Consider the following 19,387-nt stretch of genomic DNA (forward strand, 5'->3'; position numbering starts at 1 on the left):
ATTCTGCCACCAAATTTCACTACCTTGTTGTACCATCATGCTATTAGGCACATAATGCATACACAGCACTGCTGAGAGGAGCAAGGGAATATTCACACAAAGAATGATAAAAGGGGGAGATGGTGAGGTTTCTAGATACATAAGCTAAGGTGACAAGTCTTTCCTTCTCCTGGGCTCTACACACAGCTGTTAGTCCATTCTTTTGATTGCTTGCATGGTTGAAAGAGTTTTCCCATATATTATCTCATTGGCTCTTCACAACCACCCCATTGGTAGCCATCACAGGTATCATCTTTGTCCCCACCAAGAGGCTTTACCCAGGCCCACACAGGTGATGGAGCCAAGGCTGGATCAGATATTCTGATCCCAAATTTCCAAATTCAAAATTCAAAACACCAAACAAAGGAGGTGGATTAGAAAGAGGGACGAGCCCTCAGTAAGCCTGTAGAGTCACTGAATCTCATTGTTGGGTCCCCCCCACCAACCATTTGTATGTTCTTTTCTTTCCTGGGTGCCCAGGGTGAGAATCAGGACCAAGGATGAGAAGAGAAAGTTGCAGGAAGAGCCAGAAGCCTGCTTTTCATTCTTGCCCCAGCCCTGCAAATGTCAGGAGTGAACTCAAGCCTAGGAACAATCCCAGAGATGGGCTACATCAGTGTCTGATGAGTAACTTAGATGGTCCAGAGAGACCCTCACCCTACAGACACATGTACCACAGTCTTAGATGCCTACTTAGGCTCCCTTCTGGAAACCCCATTATTCCAGGCTATCTCTCAACATTTTTCTTGGTTTTATCGTTACTTCTTTTTGCCTATTAAATATCGTCAACATATATAGGTTTCACCAGTGCCTACTCTTTGCACAAACTAGATGTTCAATGAATGTCAGCCACTGGTGATGGTGTCTAATCACACCCATTTTAGAGATTCTGAGCTCCCTGAACACAACGTTGACATATTTGTCCATTTGCTTTGCTCTATGCAACACACCAAGTGTTCTTGGTTGATAGCGTGTACCTAAGCACACTGCTCAGGGTCCCAAAGGTCCTGTCCTGGGGTTATTTCAGTATGATGCAGTCCACCTCTTCAGTGGCAGGCATCCCCGTGGTTTTGAGGTCAAGGTCCCCACTGGACTTACTCCCACTGTAAGAAGCCTTCCAGTGGAGCAGCATGATCTTCTTGAAGTACTTGATGGTGTTGTTCTTGACAGTCACGAAGCACACGGTGTTGACCATGCTGTTGCTCATGGCGATGCACTCAACCACATAGAAGGCCGTGAGGTAGTGCTTCTCCTTCACAAACACGGTGGGGAAGAAGTCACGCACAATGGTAAAGCCGTAGAAGGGCGCCCAGCACAGCACGTAGGCGGTGAGGATGCACATGAGCACCAGGACCGTCTTCCGGCGGCAGCGCAGCCGCTTCCGGATCTGCTCAGTCTGGAAACCAGGGACAGCCTTGAACCAGAGTTCCCGGGAGATCCTGGCATAGCACAGGGTCATGGTGACCACCGGGCCCACGAACTCAATGCTGAAGATGAACAGGAAGTATGACTTGTAGTAGATCTGCTGGTCCACTGGCCAGATCTGGCCGCAGAAAATCTTCTCCTGGCTCTTGACAACGAGGAGGACCGTTTCAGTGGTGAAGTAGGCTGACGGTATGGCAATGAGGATGGACACCATCCACACCAAGGCAATCAAGCCAGTGGCTGTTTGATACTTCATGCGGGGTCTCAGCGGGTGGACAATGGCCAGATATCTAGGACAAGGACACAAATGGGATCAACCACTGGGGTAAGGAAGTGCTGGAGGATGATGTTATTTTGGCAACATTGAGTCACAAATGGTAGGTGTGGAGGGAAAGAGCAGTGTTATGTGGGCTTCCAGGAAAGGCAGACTTGAATGCCAGCTCCAGCTACACCTCTTACTAGCTGTGCAACCTCAGGCAAGTTTTTATTTATTTTTTAATTGAAGTATAGTTGATTTACAATGTTGTGTTAATTTCTGCTGCACAGCAAAGTGATTCAGTTTTATATATATATATATATATATATGTATATATGTGTATATATATTCTTTTTCATATTCTTTACATTATGGTTTATTCCAGGATATTGAATATAGCTCCCTATGGTATACAGTAGGACCTTGTTGTTTATCCATTCTATATGTAAAAGCTTACATCTGCTAACCCCAAACTCCCAATCCATCCTTTCCACACCCCGCCACCCACCCCTTGGCAAACACAAGTCTGTTGTCTATATCAGTGAGTCTCTTCTGTTTCTGTTTCATAGATAAGCTCATTTGTGTCATATTTTAGATTCTACATATAAGTGATATCATATGGTATTTGTCTTTCTCTTACATAGTCACTTACTATGATAATCTCTAGGTCCATCCATGTTGCTGCAAATGGCATTATTTCATTTTTTTATGGCTGAGTAATATTCCATTGTGTATATATACACCACATCTTCTTTATCCATTCATCTGTCAATGGACATTTAGGTTGTTTCCATGTCTTGGCTATTGTGAATAGTGCTGCTGTGAACATAGGGGTGCATGTATCTTTTTGAATTAGAGTTTTGTCTGGATATATGCCCAGGACAGGCAAGTTATGTTTAATCTCTCTGAATCTCAATTTCCTTATCTGCAAAAGTTTTTGTGTTTGTTTGTTTTTAAAGATTAAATGTGCCAATACAGACACAATTTCTGGCACAGTTTAAAACACGGTATATACTCAATAAATGGTAACTATTATTATTAAATGTAGTAATAACATCTCCTATCGGTTTCTAGCCTGGCACTGTTCCCAGGTCCTTCCTGTTTTCAGGGCCATTCATCCTAATTACCCCACAGCTTAGAGCTAAAAGGACCTGATAATTCCAGAGTTGTTGGGAGGATTTGCCCTCTCTGATAGAAAAGCTTTGCCTTCATTCCACATTTTTAAAAACATTGCTCTGCATGCAAAGTTGGAGGAAAAGCATGTGACCATTTATCTTATTTTTCAGGTTGAAAAATGGAGCTTAGTGAGAGATGAGTGACTTTCTCAAGGTCAAATACCACAGGACTCTCGATAGAAAACATTTGACCCTATCTCACATGGTTGATGTGAAAATCAATTGAGAATATACACGAACTTGTTTTTTGAACCACAAAGCAACAGACAGTAAAAGATATTGCATTTGTTCTTTCCCTTAAAACCACACTGCTGTTACCACAGTTGTCCAGAAAACAAGAGAGAGCATTTTCCGGGGGATGTGAGTCATTCGTGCAGTATGAAAGCCTCCTTCCCAGAGAGAGTGCACATACTTAGACAGAGAGCTCTGGTTTCCTGGAAGACGTTCTGTGTGTGGCAGGGGGTGGAAGCAGGAGAAGGAGAAAGATGGCAAGTGAAGTGGGAGGGAATGACTAATCAACGCTGGAAATAAACACATCCTCACGTGTCCACAGCTCATCCCTGGGAAAGCCAAGGGCAACCGTGACGGAGGCCCGAAGGAAAGCCAAACAATTCTGTTCCCTTTGCAGCCGATCCCTTTGAGGTCATCTTACTTGGGATTTTGACTGGAAGAGGAGGGTCATTCTTTTTTTTTTTTTTTTTTTTTTGTCATATTCCTGCTGTTTCTGTCCTTCCCACAACACAGACAGCCAACCCCATTGAGTGTCATATGGAGAGTTCAGTGGCACAAGACTTCTGCTGTCTTGTAGCTACCAGCTGTTAGATGAAGTTGGATGGGTTGGGTCCACCCTCTGGTCGCCCATCTGGCTGCTTTTCATGCTCCGCCACCAGCAACAATCCCTGGCACTCGCCAGTCTCCCAGGGTGGATGCTGAGGGTGAAATGGGAATGTCTGCAGGGTGTTGGCAATGCTTTTGTCCGTGCACATGAAGACCACGCCACTCTTGCTGTATGGAGGGCACCAAAGCTGCTCTGAACCATAACGAAAACTAAGAGTTTAGAGCTTTTGTTCTCACCAGCTCTCTCCCTCTCTATCTACCCCACCGTGTTCTGTTAATTACTCTCTCAAAGAATATTTCTGTATTCATAACTGCTTGCTATATGAACGTTCACTCTATGATTCTATTCCTTCTTTTCCCACTAGTAATTTCCCAAGTCTTTATGATATTTTCAAACTCAGAGTGTCTTTCCAATGAACACGTAGGGGAGGATGCTGATCTAGAAGACCAAGAATCTACTCCCAGCTTTGCCACAAACTTGCTATGCGAATTTTTCATTTCTTAGCCCTGAGGACTCAATTTCCTCATCTGTGACATGGGAATATCAAGTGCCTTACCAGGCTCACAGAGATACTGTGAAGCTCCACTGAGACACTGCACATAAACAATAGGTTATTAATGTACAAGAAGAAACTCTTAGTATCCTAAAATGTATTTTTAGAGCTATTCTGTATAGCAAGCAATTTTCTTTCACCTATTACTGGCAAATCCTGCATTTGCAAGTTCTATGCTACTTTCTATTTTATTGGACCTATTTTATTGGATTTACTAATCTTCACATCAAAATTAATCTGTGATTGCCCATCAGATAGTTAGCTCATCCTGACATCACCCCACCTCCATCCCCAAAGTTAGCACCAGATGCTGTGCAAGAGGTCTTCCAAATACATTAACCAATAGGCAAATTGCAGAAAACGGTTTCAAGGATTGCCACCAGCCTTGGGTATGCTAGGCTCAGAACTCCATTATTAGTAATAGTTGCTTGACTTTGTAAAGCAACTTAGAATTTACAGAGCGTTTTCAAATCCACATTCTCATTAGATGACCCCAACTCATTTGAATAGGTAAGGGAGCAAAGATGCCCACCTTACAGAAGAGCAAACTGAGGTCTGAAGAAGTTAAATAACGTGTCAAAAGCCACGCAGCTAGTAATCGACAGAACCATGACGCAGACCCATCCGGATCTTGCTCCAAATCCAGTGGGCTTGCCAATATGCCAATTGTTCCTTCCTTTTCAAACCAGAGCAAGCAATATCCCTTCCTCCTGCCCTTCTGGCATCCTGGCAGCCCCTCCGTTCTTTTCATCATAGTCAGTTTCAACCTATTGACGTTCCAAAAAGGAGTCAGGCGATTGGCAACTACTTTCCTTAGGAGTATGCACTTGGCATTGTAGCGTGTCTACCACTACAGTGGTTCAGGTCCAGATCCACTTTAAGAGTCAGCATTTCCCAGAGAACAAAGAATGAAGGCTGCTGGACAAAGAAATGTCCAGCCACTAACTGCGTGATGTCAGTGGGCTGGGTGATTAAGCAAAGAGCATTTGAGCCCCCTCTCTGCCCCAGGACTCAGCCCCAGTTCTAATCACGGAAGTGGTGGTCACAGTAGCTACTAGGCGGCTCATGGGATGGGTAGCAAATGTACAAGCTGCTTTTTGGGCCAACCAGCCCCAACCAATAAGCTCACCAGGAAGCATGAGGGCTTCCTAAGGCTGAGTGCTGTCCTTCATGCCTTAGCTGCCTCATCCAGACAGTACAAGAGAGCTGCCAACAGGCAGGCAGACTGGCCGGCTTCCCCTGGATTCCTCATAAAAAAAAGGAGGGACCCCAGTGCCCCACGTGCCTGAGATCCAAAAGATATACCCCGAGGGCAGTGCAGGTGTCTCCACATCAAAGAAGAAACCCAGACCTGAGGGGACAGAGTCCTCTGAGGATCTTTTGCAGTTCCCTGCTTCCCTCAGGTCTGACTCCCTGTGCCTAGATTTTGTGATGTTCTAGAACAGGACCCTATTCTTTCTGATCTCTACTCTTTTACATTCCTTGCCCTGTCCCCCGTCCCCGCCCCCGCTCCCCGGACCTCACTCTCACCTCAAGCACTCTCACCTCTCGGCTTTTGCAAACACAGTTCTACCTACCCTCTTGGCAATCCTTTCTTCTCCTTGCTGATCGTCATTTGTTGAAAGCCAGTGAAAAGTCTGTCTCCTGCATGAAGCCTCCTCTGATTATTCTGTTACGCCACAATCTCCCCCTTCTCTAAATTTCATTTCAAACTGACCCTTTACTTATCCCCTAACTTTCCTGTGTTAGTTCTCACCCCTCCCCCCGCACTCTGGATGGTAAGCTTCCCAAGAGCAGGGATCATGCCTTACTTCTTTTTTTTTTTTTTTTTTTTTTTGCGGTACGTGGGCCTCTCACTGCTGTGGCCTCTCCCGTTGCGGAGCACAGGCTCCGGACGCGCAGGCTCAGCAGCCATGGTTCACGGGCCCAGCCGCTCCGCAGCATGTGGGATCCTCCCAGACCGGGGCACGAACCCATGTCGCTTGCATCGGCAGGCGGACTCTCAACCACTGTGCCACCAGGGAAGCCCCATGCCTTACTTCTTTTATAACCTTTTGCTGTCTGTGAATTCTGGGCACCTAGGATCTTAGTAAAACTTCACCTTCGGCAAGTACCTAGCACTGGATGAACAGAAATGTCATAAGCCATGGTGACAGTTCTCAAAAAGATTGCAACCGTTTTTGGAAAGCAGGACATCAATGTGTTTACCCAGCATGAGATGGGCAGGCAGTCTGGAGCTCGATAATAAAATGGTGGAAAAGCAGATGAAAAGATTCCAGCCATATTTTGTATACAGTGGCGTCGTTAGAGGTCTTCTGAGCAGGAGAGGGGGGTGTGTATGAGGCAGAAGATTAATTTGGCTGCAGTCTTGCTTTCTTTCCCTGGGCCATGGGACCCTTCTTGCTATTCCTAGAACCCTCAGGTTTGCTCCAGTCTCGAAGCCTTTGCACTTAGAATTCTCTTTGTCTGGAATGCTCTTTCCCAGTCTTTACAAGGCCAGTTTTTTTTCCCCCATCATTCAGAGGTCTGTTCAAATATCTTCTCAGAGACACTTTTCCTGATTCCCACTTAGAGCGTCTCCCACCCTTGGTCACTCTCCGTGTTTGCTTGCGTGTTTGTTTGTTTTATTGAAGAAGAGTTAATTTACAATTCTGTATTAGTTTCAGGTGTACAGCAAAGTGATTCAGTTATACATATATGTATTTGTTTTTCGGATTCTTTTCCATTATAGGTTATGTTTATTTGTTTTTGCTCAGAGTATTTCTCATGCTCTGAAATTACCTTCCTTGGTTGCTTGCCTGACTGTTCTCTCTCCATCAAGCTCCATCAGCACAAGGAGCTTTTTTGCTTATTCACCATCGTATCACCAGTGCTTGAAATAGTATTTGTAACTTTGTAGTCGCTCTATAAAAATGCATTGTGTGTTGGGGCTTCCCTGGTGGCGCAGTGGTTGAGAGTCCACCTGCCGACACAGGGGATGTGGGTTCGTGCCCTGGTCCGGGAAAATCCCACATGCCGCGGAGCGGCTGGGCCTGTGAGCCATGGCCGCTGAGCCTGCGCGTCCGGAGCCTGTGCTCCACAATGGGAGAGGCCACAGCAGTGAGAGGCCCGCGTACAGAAAAAAAAAAAAAATGCATTGTGTGAATGAATGAATGCTTAGGATGGATTGTGAGGGAGTAAGGTTGGCAGAGGGGCGGAGCTGAGAGACACTGGCCGCAAGAAGACCAAGAGGAGACTGATAATTCAGCTCTGGGTGAGCAGTGGGGAGGTTGGGCCGGGTGTGGGAGGGGATTGTCAGGGCCTGGGAATTAAGTGAATGCTGGAGAAAGGGAGAGAGCAGCCAGGACAGAGGGAACTTTTGAGCTTAGATGCCTGGGAGAACCATAGAACCAATAGTAGAAACAGAGAACGGGTGGGAGATAAATAGTTCTGTTCTACTATATCTTGAGAGCTGTGTTTCTTAGAAACTTTGTATCATTATTTCTTTAATCACATCACAAAAACAATCACTGTCATGAAAGCAAAGAGGTTAGCCAATCGGAAATAGTCATTGGTTTATCTGGTTTTGTTGTTGTTGTTCCTTTAAGGGTTAATTTAAAAGCATAACATCTGCCGTTTATTAAGTGCTTACTCTGTTTTAAGCATTGTTCTAAACAATTCCATGTATTATTTCATTTCATCCTCAAAGCAACCCAATACATTAGGTTTTCTAATTATTCCGATTTTATACATGAGAAAATTGAGGCAGAGAAGGGTCAACTAACACACACAAGGCCCTGCAGCTAATAAGTGGGGCAGTAGGAATTTAAACCCAGGCAGACTAACTGCTCACACTTTTCCTACAGAAATTTCATTAAACAAAAATAAAGATTTTTTATAACTGTGGCCATATTTTTTATATCAAGACAAAAATTAGTTGCCTAAAACTAACAAAGTCAAACCCAGTGTCTGGGGTCAAGTTTCCAATCACAGCCCCACCCTAACCATAGCCGATGCAAAGCACGTTCCCGATTAACATACCCACCGTAAGAGAAATGCCTGCAATATTTCAGACAAGCTGAGTTTCATATGAAAGGCGAATATGAGTTTGAAAGAGTTCAGTGGATGGAGGTGGATTGATTGACATAGATATTACCTCTTACATGTTCAGAATAGCCCAATGCCCTGATTTTGTCCTGGCTCCCATTCCCCTTGAAGCCATTTCTTCCTGCAGTGTTACCTCTTTCTACGAGTAGCCCCCCTCCATGGTAAAATGGGTCTCACCCAGGGAGCAGGGGCCCACCCCACAGCAGGCACCTACCTACCCCACTTTCAGTGGCTGAGAGCACCTTCTGTGAAAAACTGTCTTGCCAGAGTGAAACTTCAGGAAATAACCCCATATGTTTTGTCCTGTTCATGTGCTAAGAGGGATGGTGGCACTTTCAGAAAAGTTTAGAGACAAGGTCCTCGGAGATCTTCCTCGACAGCTGTGAAGGGAACTTGGGGGGCAGATACTCTGCTTGCCTATCCCTCCTGTTCCTTCTACAGATTCACCCAGGGTCCGCTGCTGGGTGGACAGAACACCATGGGGGCTTCGTGACTCATGTGGAAGAGCTTGGCCAAGGCTTGCGCAGGGATGACACCTCTGGACACCTTCTATGGGTGACAAACCGAGGGCTATTTCATGTGCTAATTCCAATATCCTCCTAGGTTTTAAGGCCAGGCTCCTTTTCAACCCTCTGCCCTTGGGAGTGGTCTATGTCTAGGTATTCTACCCCTGGTCATCCCACTGATGGCTTCAGAAATCGGGCTCTATTTGCTGTGTTCCTCCCGGGAACACTGTCCTGGGGTGTCCTGATTGAGGGGGGAGGGAGCTGAACGCCACCAGAGCCCTGAGGCCATGGGACACGGAGACCATCTGTGCTTCAGGTTCTCTGGGTTAAGAGAGAGAGACGGGCTGTGCAGATCCAAGTACACAGAGGCCCGATTAGACCCTCAGGGTAACTGTCTCTGGACTGCAACAAGGTGTTTTGTAACAAGAGTCCAACTTTGGGCACAGAAGCCTGCAAAATTGTTCCAAGGGAACAAAAACTACTCTGGCCCATTAGCACAGGAGATTATACTAAATGAAAAGCCTAAAGATAACATAGGAAAGATTTGCATGGGCTGCTCTTACTGATTTTATTTTTCATCACTAGAAACAGCTCTTCTGTACTGTTGTACACTAATGTACGAAAAGCAGCCGGCTGACTACTGCAACAACCAAAACAGAGTAAGTAAGCATAGGTCTCCTTTTTGTTTTGTTTTGTTTTGTTTGTTTTTTAGAACAAATCCCTCAACGTTATTTAACATCAACCGGTGTTAACATTGTTAATCAACTATACCCAATATAAAATAAAATTTTAAAAAATCATCATAACAATAAAAAAATCAACCGGTGTTTGTAGGGGCATCAGTAGAGGATGTCTTGATGAGATAGAAACCTCCCTCAAGATTTCCAGGTTGACTCAAGAGGTAACTGCCTGAAACTTAAACTTGTCCCTCCACACCTCCTGGGAGCCGCCTACCTCTAGACCTCTGACAGATACAACATCTAGGAGCATGTCCATAACAGAGGGATCAAAAGCCTTCCTGCTGCCCAGCTCTAGGGGGCTCCACTACCTCCTGCCTGCTTACCACTGGAAAACTAGAACTCTTTTCACTGTTCAATAAATGGGTCACCTTGGGGCCCCATGCATCCACAGCTCTGGGGAATACAGATACCTCTCATCAATCACAACTGCCCCTTCCTTCATTGTCCCCACCCCTCACTCACCTGTCGATGGCGATGGCCAGCAGGGCGTTGGTGGAGACGTAGAGAGAGACGGTGCGCAGGTAGTTGACAGAGGCGCACAGCACGTGGCCGTGCTCCCAGGAGAGCTGGCGTACCACATAGTAGTCCATCTCGAAGGGGCAGCAGACGACGGCCACCAAGAAATCAGAGATGGCCAGGTTGGCGATGAGCAGATTGGTGAGGTTGCGCAGCTTCTTGTAGCGGGCCAGGGCCGCGATGAAGATGAAGTTGCCAATACCACAAACCAGCATGATGCCCACCAGCGCCATGCCAATGACAATTTTGGCAGCAAAGAAGGTCCGGGAATTGGTCACATCCTCATCTTCGTCCAAGGGCATATCATAGTCGCCATAGCTGAAGTTGAATGGGAAGAAAGCAGCTTGGGTTCCGTGGGGGTCAAGCAGAGAAAAATAGTTGGTTGAGGTGTTTGTGGCATTCTCATCCATGACCCCCATGTCGACCTCCATCTGGCCAGGTGAAGCCTTGAGCAACACTCCTGAGAATTCCTCTGGGGAGATGTCGTTAGGCTGAGGTCTCCCCTTTCTGCTGGTACTCAGCTTTCCCTTAATGAGTCAGATTGTCCCTGCAGGCGTCCTTGGGGTCCAGTATCCAAGCTCCATCCTAAGCCTTGGAAAGACATACAAACAATTGGCTACATATGTAAGTGAACCTGGCTAAATTTAAAACCATTCTATAAACTAAGCTGACCCATTAGCCACCTGCCCAGAGTGAACAGGTGATGGAGTGGAAATAAAGGAACCAGGGAAAGAAAACAAAGGAATCAAAACCACATACCCACTCATTCAGGGAAGGTTAGATTGCTACAGAGACAAACAAGCGCTAACTCAGTTTATTTCCGTTTCACTGAAGATTCTGAATGTTGCACTTTTTCTCAGGGACCAAAGTTAGGAGTGTGGGAGGCTGAAGAGAACCAAAGTGACCTGCTCCAAACCCCATTCCTTGTCCTGACAGCCTGAACTTTGTCCTTGTGGAATTGTCCCATTCTGTAGCTTAAAAAATTATTCTGGGGCTTCCCTGGTGGCGCAGTGGTTGAGAGTCCACCTGCCGATGCAGGGGACACGGGTTCGTGCCCCGGTCCGGGAGGATCCCACATGCCGCAGAGCGGCTGGGCCCGTGAGCCATGGCCGCAGAGCCTGCGCGTCCGGAGCCTGTGTTCCACAACGGGAGAGGCCACAACAGTGAGGGGCCCACGTACCGAAAAAAAAAAAAAAAATTCTGAATTCCACTGAAGAGGCAAGACTTTGAGACAGGCCTGACTGCTCTCCAAGCCTCTTTCCTTCTGGCAAAACACTGCTTTAAAATCAGAGCCTATGTAGCAGCCACCTTCCCCTCTCCTCACTAGGTTTCCTGTTCCTACTTCCAAGTCTAATGTGAGCCTAGAAGCCAGGCACAGCATTTACCAAGGCCTGTCCCCACACAGAGGCTGCAAGAGTGAAGTCCCAGCCTAATCACTGAGTGGCTTAGAAAGGGGACTCTGGAACAAAATCCTTCCTTGGCTGGTTGTGTGTCCTGAGATAAATAGCTTGAGCTCTCAGAGTTTCAACATCCTCCAGGCAAGAGATCAGTGATGTCTGTAAAGCATGGAGGTCCCTGGAGAGGGAGGGTGTTACATCCTAGGACTGCAAGGAATTACTAGTGAGGACCCAGGCCTCCTCGGTCAGCTTCGAGGAAGAGGAGGGCCCTCCTGACCCAGATGATGGGGCTGGGGTACCAGGAGGGGGTTGTCAGCTGCACCGGTGGGGATGCAGAACCAAGAGGGAGCCAGAATCCCCATGTCCCCTTCCCTCTCCCTGCAGATCCAGTCCCTCCCAGAGCCTGCAAACATCAGGCCAGGTTGCTGGGATGTAAGAAGAGGGCTGGGGTCTGGAGAGCTCCACAGAGGGCAGGAAATTCAGAGAGGGAGGGGAAGTGTGGAAGCCTGAGGTTCCTGGGAAAGGGGGACACAAGAAAGACTCCTAGGACCCTCAGGAGAGCATGCTGCCCACATCCCTTAAAGGTGACATGTCTGGAGCCTGCCTTTGGGGGTAGAACTGAAGTCCCTCTGCACAAGGAGGCCCAGCCGCAGTCCCCCATCTTTCCCCCAACACTTCCCCTCCATTTTTCGCAGATTTTTTTCCTTCTCTGAGCATCGGTCCTGCCCCTCTCAGGCCCTGCCCTTTGCTGCTATCGTGTGTGAAGCAGAACCCAAATCGGAAAGGTCAGAGAGGGCCAGGCTTGCCATCCAGGCAGGAAGGATGCAGTCCGCCGCGTGGGACAGTCCTCACCCCTCGCAGGCCCTGTGGGTCTCCAAGGCGCGCCACCTCTGGAGAGGGACCCTGCAAGCTCGCTACCTGGAAGACTCAAAGTCATGTTTTAAAAACAAAGAGCATAAAAACTTCTTGGGGAGAACGGGTGTTAGGAGATTTGGGATTTGGGGAGAAATTGTCCAGCGATCTCTTTTTCTCCTTCATTCTCACCTCCCCAGAAGGAACCCCATTGTCACCCGGTGTCCTCTGGAGCCCCTGCGTTTAGGGATTGCCCCCTGGCCAGACCTTCCCATCTCTGGAAGCATCTCTTTGCAGCCTCTGCTGATAAGCCTGCTCCCAACTTAGTCCTCGGAGCCTCAGAGGCTACGCCTAAGGACAGAAGGAGGGGACAGACCGGGTCCCCTGCAGAAATGAGCACGAGTGCGAGTCTCTTGAAAAGCCCCCTCCCCACTCAAAAGCCCCCGCGCCCTGGCGGCCGCTGCTGCGTGGAGTCCTAGGAGCATCGCCCCGGAGGGCGCTCTCCGTACCTGCGGCATCCCGGCGCCGGGCGGACAAGGTTCTGAGCTCTTTATTCCGGGTCCGGGGACACAAGCCGCTTCTCCCAGAGGCCCATAGGAAGAGCACGGGTCCCCTCTCTCCCTCCTCTGCTCGGGGATCTTTCCCGGCTGGGCTCTGCGGGAGTTGCGCTCTCGCCGCCGCAGATCAGAGGACCGCGGCTCCTCGGCGTGGCCACCAACGCCCCCCCGCCCCCCTCGCTGTCCCCGCCCGGGTGACCGTGGGGCGCCCAGGGCCGGGGTGCCCGGCTCGGGGAGGCGTGCTCCGTCGGGTCCGGGAGACACGAGAGGGAGGGGCTCCGGGCTCCAGGCAGGGGCACGTCGGGTCGCCCAGGCACGCGCGCGGCTGGGGACCCCGGGAGTCCCCCCGGGGCCGGCGTGTCGGGGACGCAGAAGCGGCAGCTCGAGGCGAGGACACGCCGGAGGGAGCGCGCGTTCCCTGGGCTCAGGCTCCGGAACGACCGCCTGGGGCGGGAACGAGGGCGGTGGAGCTTGGAGCCCGGCTCAGCGCGGACTTGCCGCCCGAGGCTCCCATCCCGCAGGGCTGCGCCCACCCCGGGGCTCGGGACCGCTCGGCCGCTCACCTGGCCAGCCCCGGGGCCACCGCCAGAGTGGGCGGTCGGGCCCGATGAGCTGGCGAGATTTCAGAGAACCGGGAGGAGCCTCCCCTCCTGCCCACACCGCCCTCGCAGGAGACGCTGGGAGCGACCCAAAGGTAGTTCCCTCAGACAAGCCCAACTGGACGCCGGGGTCAGCTTCATTTCAGTCGCCTGACCTCTGTGTTAGAGGCTCTGAGAACCGCTTTCCGGAAAGCAAGGAAGCGGGGGGAGGGCAGCGGTGTGGATGCGGGAGAGAGAGGTGGCCTCCCACCCACCCAGGGATATCTGTTCAAAAGGCTAGGATGACCAGAGCTAACTTACAGAGCACAGATCTCCAAAAGTCTACAGATTTCTCAAGAACTAAAATATCAAATTAGCTTTTGATCCAGCAATTCCACTTCCCAAAAAACCCTGAAAGCCGGGACTCAGATGTACATCAATGTTCATAGCAGCATTGTTCACAACAGGCCAAAGGGGGGAAACAACCCAAATGTTCATCCACTGATAAATGGATTTTTTAAATGTGGTGTACGCATACATTAGACTATTTCTTATCCTTGAAAAAAGGAATGAAGTATAAAAGTGTTGACGAGGATGTGGAGAAATTGGGACCCTTGTGTGCTGTTGGTGGGAATGTAAAGTGATGCGGTCACAGTGGAAAACAATATGGCAGGTCCTCAAAAGTTAAAAAAAAAAAAAAAGAATTACCATATGATCCAGTTCTTCCACCTCTGGGTACATCCCCAAAATTATTGAAAGCAGTGTCTGAAAGAGATATTTGTATACCCATATTCATAGCAGCATTATTCACAACAGCCAAAAGGTAGAACCAACCCAAACGTCTATCAACAAATGAATGGATCAATAAAATGTAGTAGGTACATACAACGGAGTATTTTTCAGCCTTTAAAAGGATGGAAGTTCTGACACATGATGGGATACGGATGAACCTTAAGGACATTATACTAAGTGAAACAAGCCAGTCGCAAAAAGACAAATACTGCCTAATTCCACTGATATGAGGTACCTAGATGCATCAAAATCATAGAGACCAAAAGTAGAAGAGCACTTGCCAAGGGCTGAGGGGATAAGGGAAGGGGAGCTCCTATGTAATGGGTACAGAGTTTTAATTTTGCAAGATGAAAAGAGTTAGGGTGATGGAGCGTGGTGATGGTTGCACGGCAATATGAATGGACCTAATTCACTTAACTGTACACTTAAAAATGGTTAAGATGGTAAATATTATATGTATTTTACCACAATAGAAAAAATGGGGGGAAAAAGAAATGAAGTCTTGATACATGCTACAATACGGGTGAACCTTGAAAACATCATATTAAGTGAAAACATTCAGACACAACAGGATAAACGTATGACTCCACATATATGACGTACCTAGATTAGGCAGATTCATAGAGCCAGAAAATAGAATGAAGAAGAGGAATGGTGAGTTATTGTTTAATGGACACAGAATTTGTTTGGGTTGATGACAAAGTTCTGGAAAATGGATAGTGGTAATGGTTGCACAACATTGTGAAAACACTTAATGTCACTGAAGTGTACACTTAAAATTGTTTAAAAACAAAACAAAACAAACAGAAAACATAAGCCATGGGCTTCCCTGGTGGCGCAGTGGTTAAGAATCCACCTGCCAATGCAGGGGACACGGGTTCGAGTCCTGGTCTGGGAAGATCCCACATGCTGCAGAGCAACGATGCCTGTGCGCCATAACTACTGAGCCTGTACTCTAGAGCCCGTGAGCCACAACTGCTGAAGCCTGTGTGCCTAGAGCCTGTGCTCCGCAAGAAGAGAAGCCACCACAATGAGAAGTCCGCACACCACAACACGCAGCAACGAAGACCCAATGTAGCCAAAATTAAATTAATTTATTAAAAAAAAAAAAGCCATGGAAGAGCTCAGATCTCCTTAGTAAGGCATCAAAGTTTGGCCTCCAGTTGTCCACAATGGAAATGGGGCTGCCAGGGGTCTGGACTTTTACTCCTCTTTGCCACTATCAAACTTCAGGCAAGTCACAGAACTTTTCTGAGACTCCCTTTCCTCATTCACTAAATGAATGAGTTGAGCTTGCACTAGGAAACCACTGCCATGTTCCAGCACTTCATACAGTATCCTCCCCTGGCCCATATCCCTCCGTGGACACCTTCTTCTGTTATTTCCACAAAACTCCTGTCTTTTGCAAAAATGTCCCAGCCTTTCACATTTCTGAGTCTCATGTCCCCTAGGACATGGAACACGATAGCAGTTAAAAGCATGGCAGATAGAGTCAGCTATCTCCTTTCTACCTAGTACTGCACACAGGAGCTGTGTGACCTTGGACAGTGTGCTAACCAAAGTCTAGCTTTCCCACTTGTAAAATGGGTGACAGTAGCTCCTACTGCACAGGACTGTTGTGAGGACTGGATAAGACGAGGCAGGTAAAGTGCTTGGTGCAATGCAGGCCCCTGACAAATGCCACCAGTTACTCTCACTCTGTGATTCTTTCCATATATTGCTCCCTGAGGTCCTAACCAACCCTTGAGATCTTACTCATGTGTCATTTCTTCCAGGAAGCATTCCTTGATTCCCCCAAGGCTATTCAAACCTTTCCTTGACACTTGGTGCCTCTCTTTAAATGTATTTCTGTGTACCAATTTGCTTTCCATCTTGCACAGTTTCCTGAAGAAGAGGTATGTCTCATTCACTTTTGAATCCTGTTCTGTATTGTTTCTCAAACTTTCCTGATGATAAGAATCATCTGGCGTGCTAGTTAAACATATGGATTCCTTGATCCTGCCCCAAACTCAGGGAAGATATAAGATAGACACATGTTGACCTGTCATTCCATATAGCATGTCTTCCTATTTACTCAGAAAACCAAAAACAAAGCACAGAGTGCATTAGTTATCTATTTCTGCATTCCAAATTACCCCAAAACTTCAGAGCTGAAAGCAACAAACATGTATTACCTCACTGAGTTTCTGAGGGTCAGGAATCTGAGAGTGGCATAGCTGGGTGGTTCCAGGTTCAAGGTCTGTCGTGAGATTGATGTCAAATTGTCATCCAGGGCTGTACTCTCATCTGAATTCTCAGCTGGGGTGGGGTGGGGATCCACCTCCAAGTTCACTCACAAGGTTGTTGTCTAGTTTTCACTGGCTGTTGCTGGAGACTTCAGTTCCTTCTCATCATGTGGGGTTCTCTCTAGGCTGCCCGAGTGACCTCACTACGTGGCAGCTGACCTCCCCTCTTCTGCAATATGCTATTTGTCACACACTCACGCACACCCTGCCAGAGTGTGGGAGGGGACCACACAAGTGTGCGAATACCAAGAGGTGGATCATTGGGGACTGATATGGAGGCCATCTTGGAGGCTGGGTACAATGCAAAACTTAGAATTTTCCTATTTCCCCTTCAAAAACCCGGCAATGAATGGTTCTTGAAGCTAACAATAATGCTAGCCTCAATGAAGACATTTTTGACCTTCAGAGGAGTGAGGTACTGGGTGACTTGTGGAGTTGGAGTCATGAGGGCATAATTGGAAGAATTTATTGGCCAGGACCCCCATGGGGGAAATGGAAATATTAGAAGCAGATATAGTCGGGCAGGTTCTATGCACTGCAGCTCTTGGTGGGGACTCCTTTGAAGGGCTTAGTCCCTACATGTCAGTTTCTGCCAAAGGCTTCAGGGGAGCCTCCTCCAACTGTGAAGCAGACATCTATCTGGGGCCCAATTTTAATAATTCATCTCTGTGACAGAGTTAAACCTAGGCTTATGGCAAAATCTGTAAATAAATTTTTTTTAAAAAAAAATAAGGGAAGAAGAAGGAAAGGAAATGAGTTTAAAATAATCTGGAACTCCAATGATGTAATTTCTTTTTCAAATGTGTAGCCCCAAAGACACAAATGACCTGGAAATTTTTTCTGTGGTTAGAGTCTCCTGCTGCAAGGGGCACATTCCTTGCTTCATCCCACCTACAAAGCAAGTCACAGTATCGGAGAGAATTTCACCTCAGGGAGCCGTCACCCAACAAAACCAAAAGAAAGAACTCATTTGGAAAGCACTGTTTTTAGAGCTTTTAGGTATCCCTCACCCCTAAATAATGTTCTTGAGCTACCTTGGATTTTTTTCCTTTCTTATTCCACTGGCAGGAATCATCCCAAAGGTGCTTTGAAATTTCATTTCTTCATCACATCATTCTATAATTATGTCCTTTGGTTTAGACATGAAAGTTTAACATCTTGGGGCTTTTTTCAGCCATGCAACTCCTGTGTTGCTCTAGTAAATACCACTTAGAAACCCAGCTCAAGGAGAGCCTTAGAGGTCCTTCAGTGAGCACTCTTATAGCGAGAAAAGAGCAAACAGATGCTCAAGAGGAAAGGCCTTTAGCCCAAAGGAACAGGGCAGCATGACTTCAGAGCTCAGACTGGAATCCCAGTCTCCTGAAATTTAGCTCAGCCCCGCCTCTCTGCTCAGCCACACCCACAGTGCACATTGCTACCTGTTTTCAATTTACCCTTCTTTCCATGATCCTTGGCTCCAGGGTTCAGCCACAATTCCTCCTGTCTGACAAATTTTACTAAATCAGCTTATTTTCTGCTTTCATCAGATTTATTCCCTGGGCACACTCTCTCATCTAGTGCCATGAAAAAAATCAAGAATTCCTGGAAGACACCCAGAGCTGGCTCAGAACTCATCCTGCCTCCTTTTTCAATGACCTCCCCTGTACTCGAGCCAGCAATGCTTGATCGGCTTCCCAAAGCCCACTCAGCAGGTTGTTTGGACTGCTCTCTGCCATTCCTCTCCAGCTCCCCAAATCCCTCTGGAGGAGATGTGAAAGGAGATTCAGCGAGGCACAGAGACATGCTGTCATTCCTGATGGAAACCCAAACATGCCAAAGATGTCAAACCTCTTGTTAATTTCATTGGTTTGATGCCATCCTTGACAACTTCTTAATGGTCGACAATACTATTCCTATATTTATCTGGAGAAATAAACAGGTCATGGCTTATAAGAATGTTTTTTTTTTAAAAAGAAGAGAAGAGGATATTTTACCTGTGAATATCAAAATATCATGAAGGCTCAAGAAGACAGCAGGTAATGAGTTTGAGCAGAAAGTGTGCTCACTGTTAAGATCTGGATACATCCCGGCATGAAGTCTAACTGTGGAATCATCAATCTGGAATATTTCACATGGGCACTGTAATGCAGCTGACACATGGTGTCTGCCTCAGATTCCAATCTTCCTAGCTAAGTCCCAGGTGAAAGGGCTATAGGCAGCAGGACTCTGGGAGACAAGACAAAACAGGGAGGGCTGTCTGGGGGCTCCTGGTACAGAGTGGCTAAGAAAGGCCTTTTCTCCTCGTTTAAGAAACATTGCCTGGGGCTTCCCTGGAGGCACAGTGGTTGAGAGTCCACCTGCTGATGCAGGGGACACGGGTTCGTGCCCCGGTTCGGGAAGATCCGTGCCCCAGTCCGGGAAGATCCCACATGCCGTGGAGCGGCTGGGCCCGTGAGCCATGGCCGCTGAGCCTGCACATCCGGAGCCTGTGCTCCGCAACGGGAGAGGCCACACAGTGAAAGGCCCGTGTACCGCAGAAAAATAAAAAAAGAAAGAAACATTGCCTGGTTCTAATGCAATGAGGACCACATGGAATGCCACAGTGCCCTGGCACCTTGCAGCTCAGCTTCTGAAGATGAGATGGGTCCTTCCACTGACTTAATGAATTCTCAGAGGGAGTAGCACAGTCAGGCCCCCAAAAGTCTTTATGGAGGATGTGTTGGGACGTTGAGAAGAAGGTGCAAGGATTGTTCAAGAACTGGAATGATAACCACCACTGCCTCATGCCCCACCCCAGAGACTCCTAGAGATAA

General features: G+C 47.6%; 1 protein-coding gene across 1 annotated transcript; it reads right to left on the reverse strand.

Annotated features, from left to right (window-relative positions):
• Positions 1-520: 520 nt before the first annotated feature.
• On the reverse strand, positions 521-13,066 carry PROKR1 (prokineticin receptor 1). The gene is made up of 3 exons (XM_079940129.1): positions 12,893-13,066; positions 10,081-10,725; positions 521-1,754 (listed from the first exon to the last, which is right to left on the reverse strand). Exons 2-3 carry the CDS (start codon positions 10,563-10,565, stop codon positions 1,058-1,060), a joined length of 1,182 nt encoding a protein of 393 aa, XP_079796255.1. The 5' UTR covers positions 10,566-10,725; positions 12,893-13,066; the 3' UTR covers positions 521-1,057.
• Between the last annotated feature and the right edge of the window lie 6,321 nt (positions 13,067-19,387).

The sequence above is a fragment of the Stenella coeruleoalba genome (genome assembly GCF_951394435.1).
Source record: "Stenella coeruleoalba genome assembly, chromosome: 13".
Classification (NCBI taxonomy): Eukaryota; Metazoa; Chordata; class Mammalia; order Artiodactyla; family Delphinidae; genus Stenella; species Stenella coeruleoalba.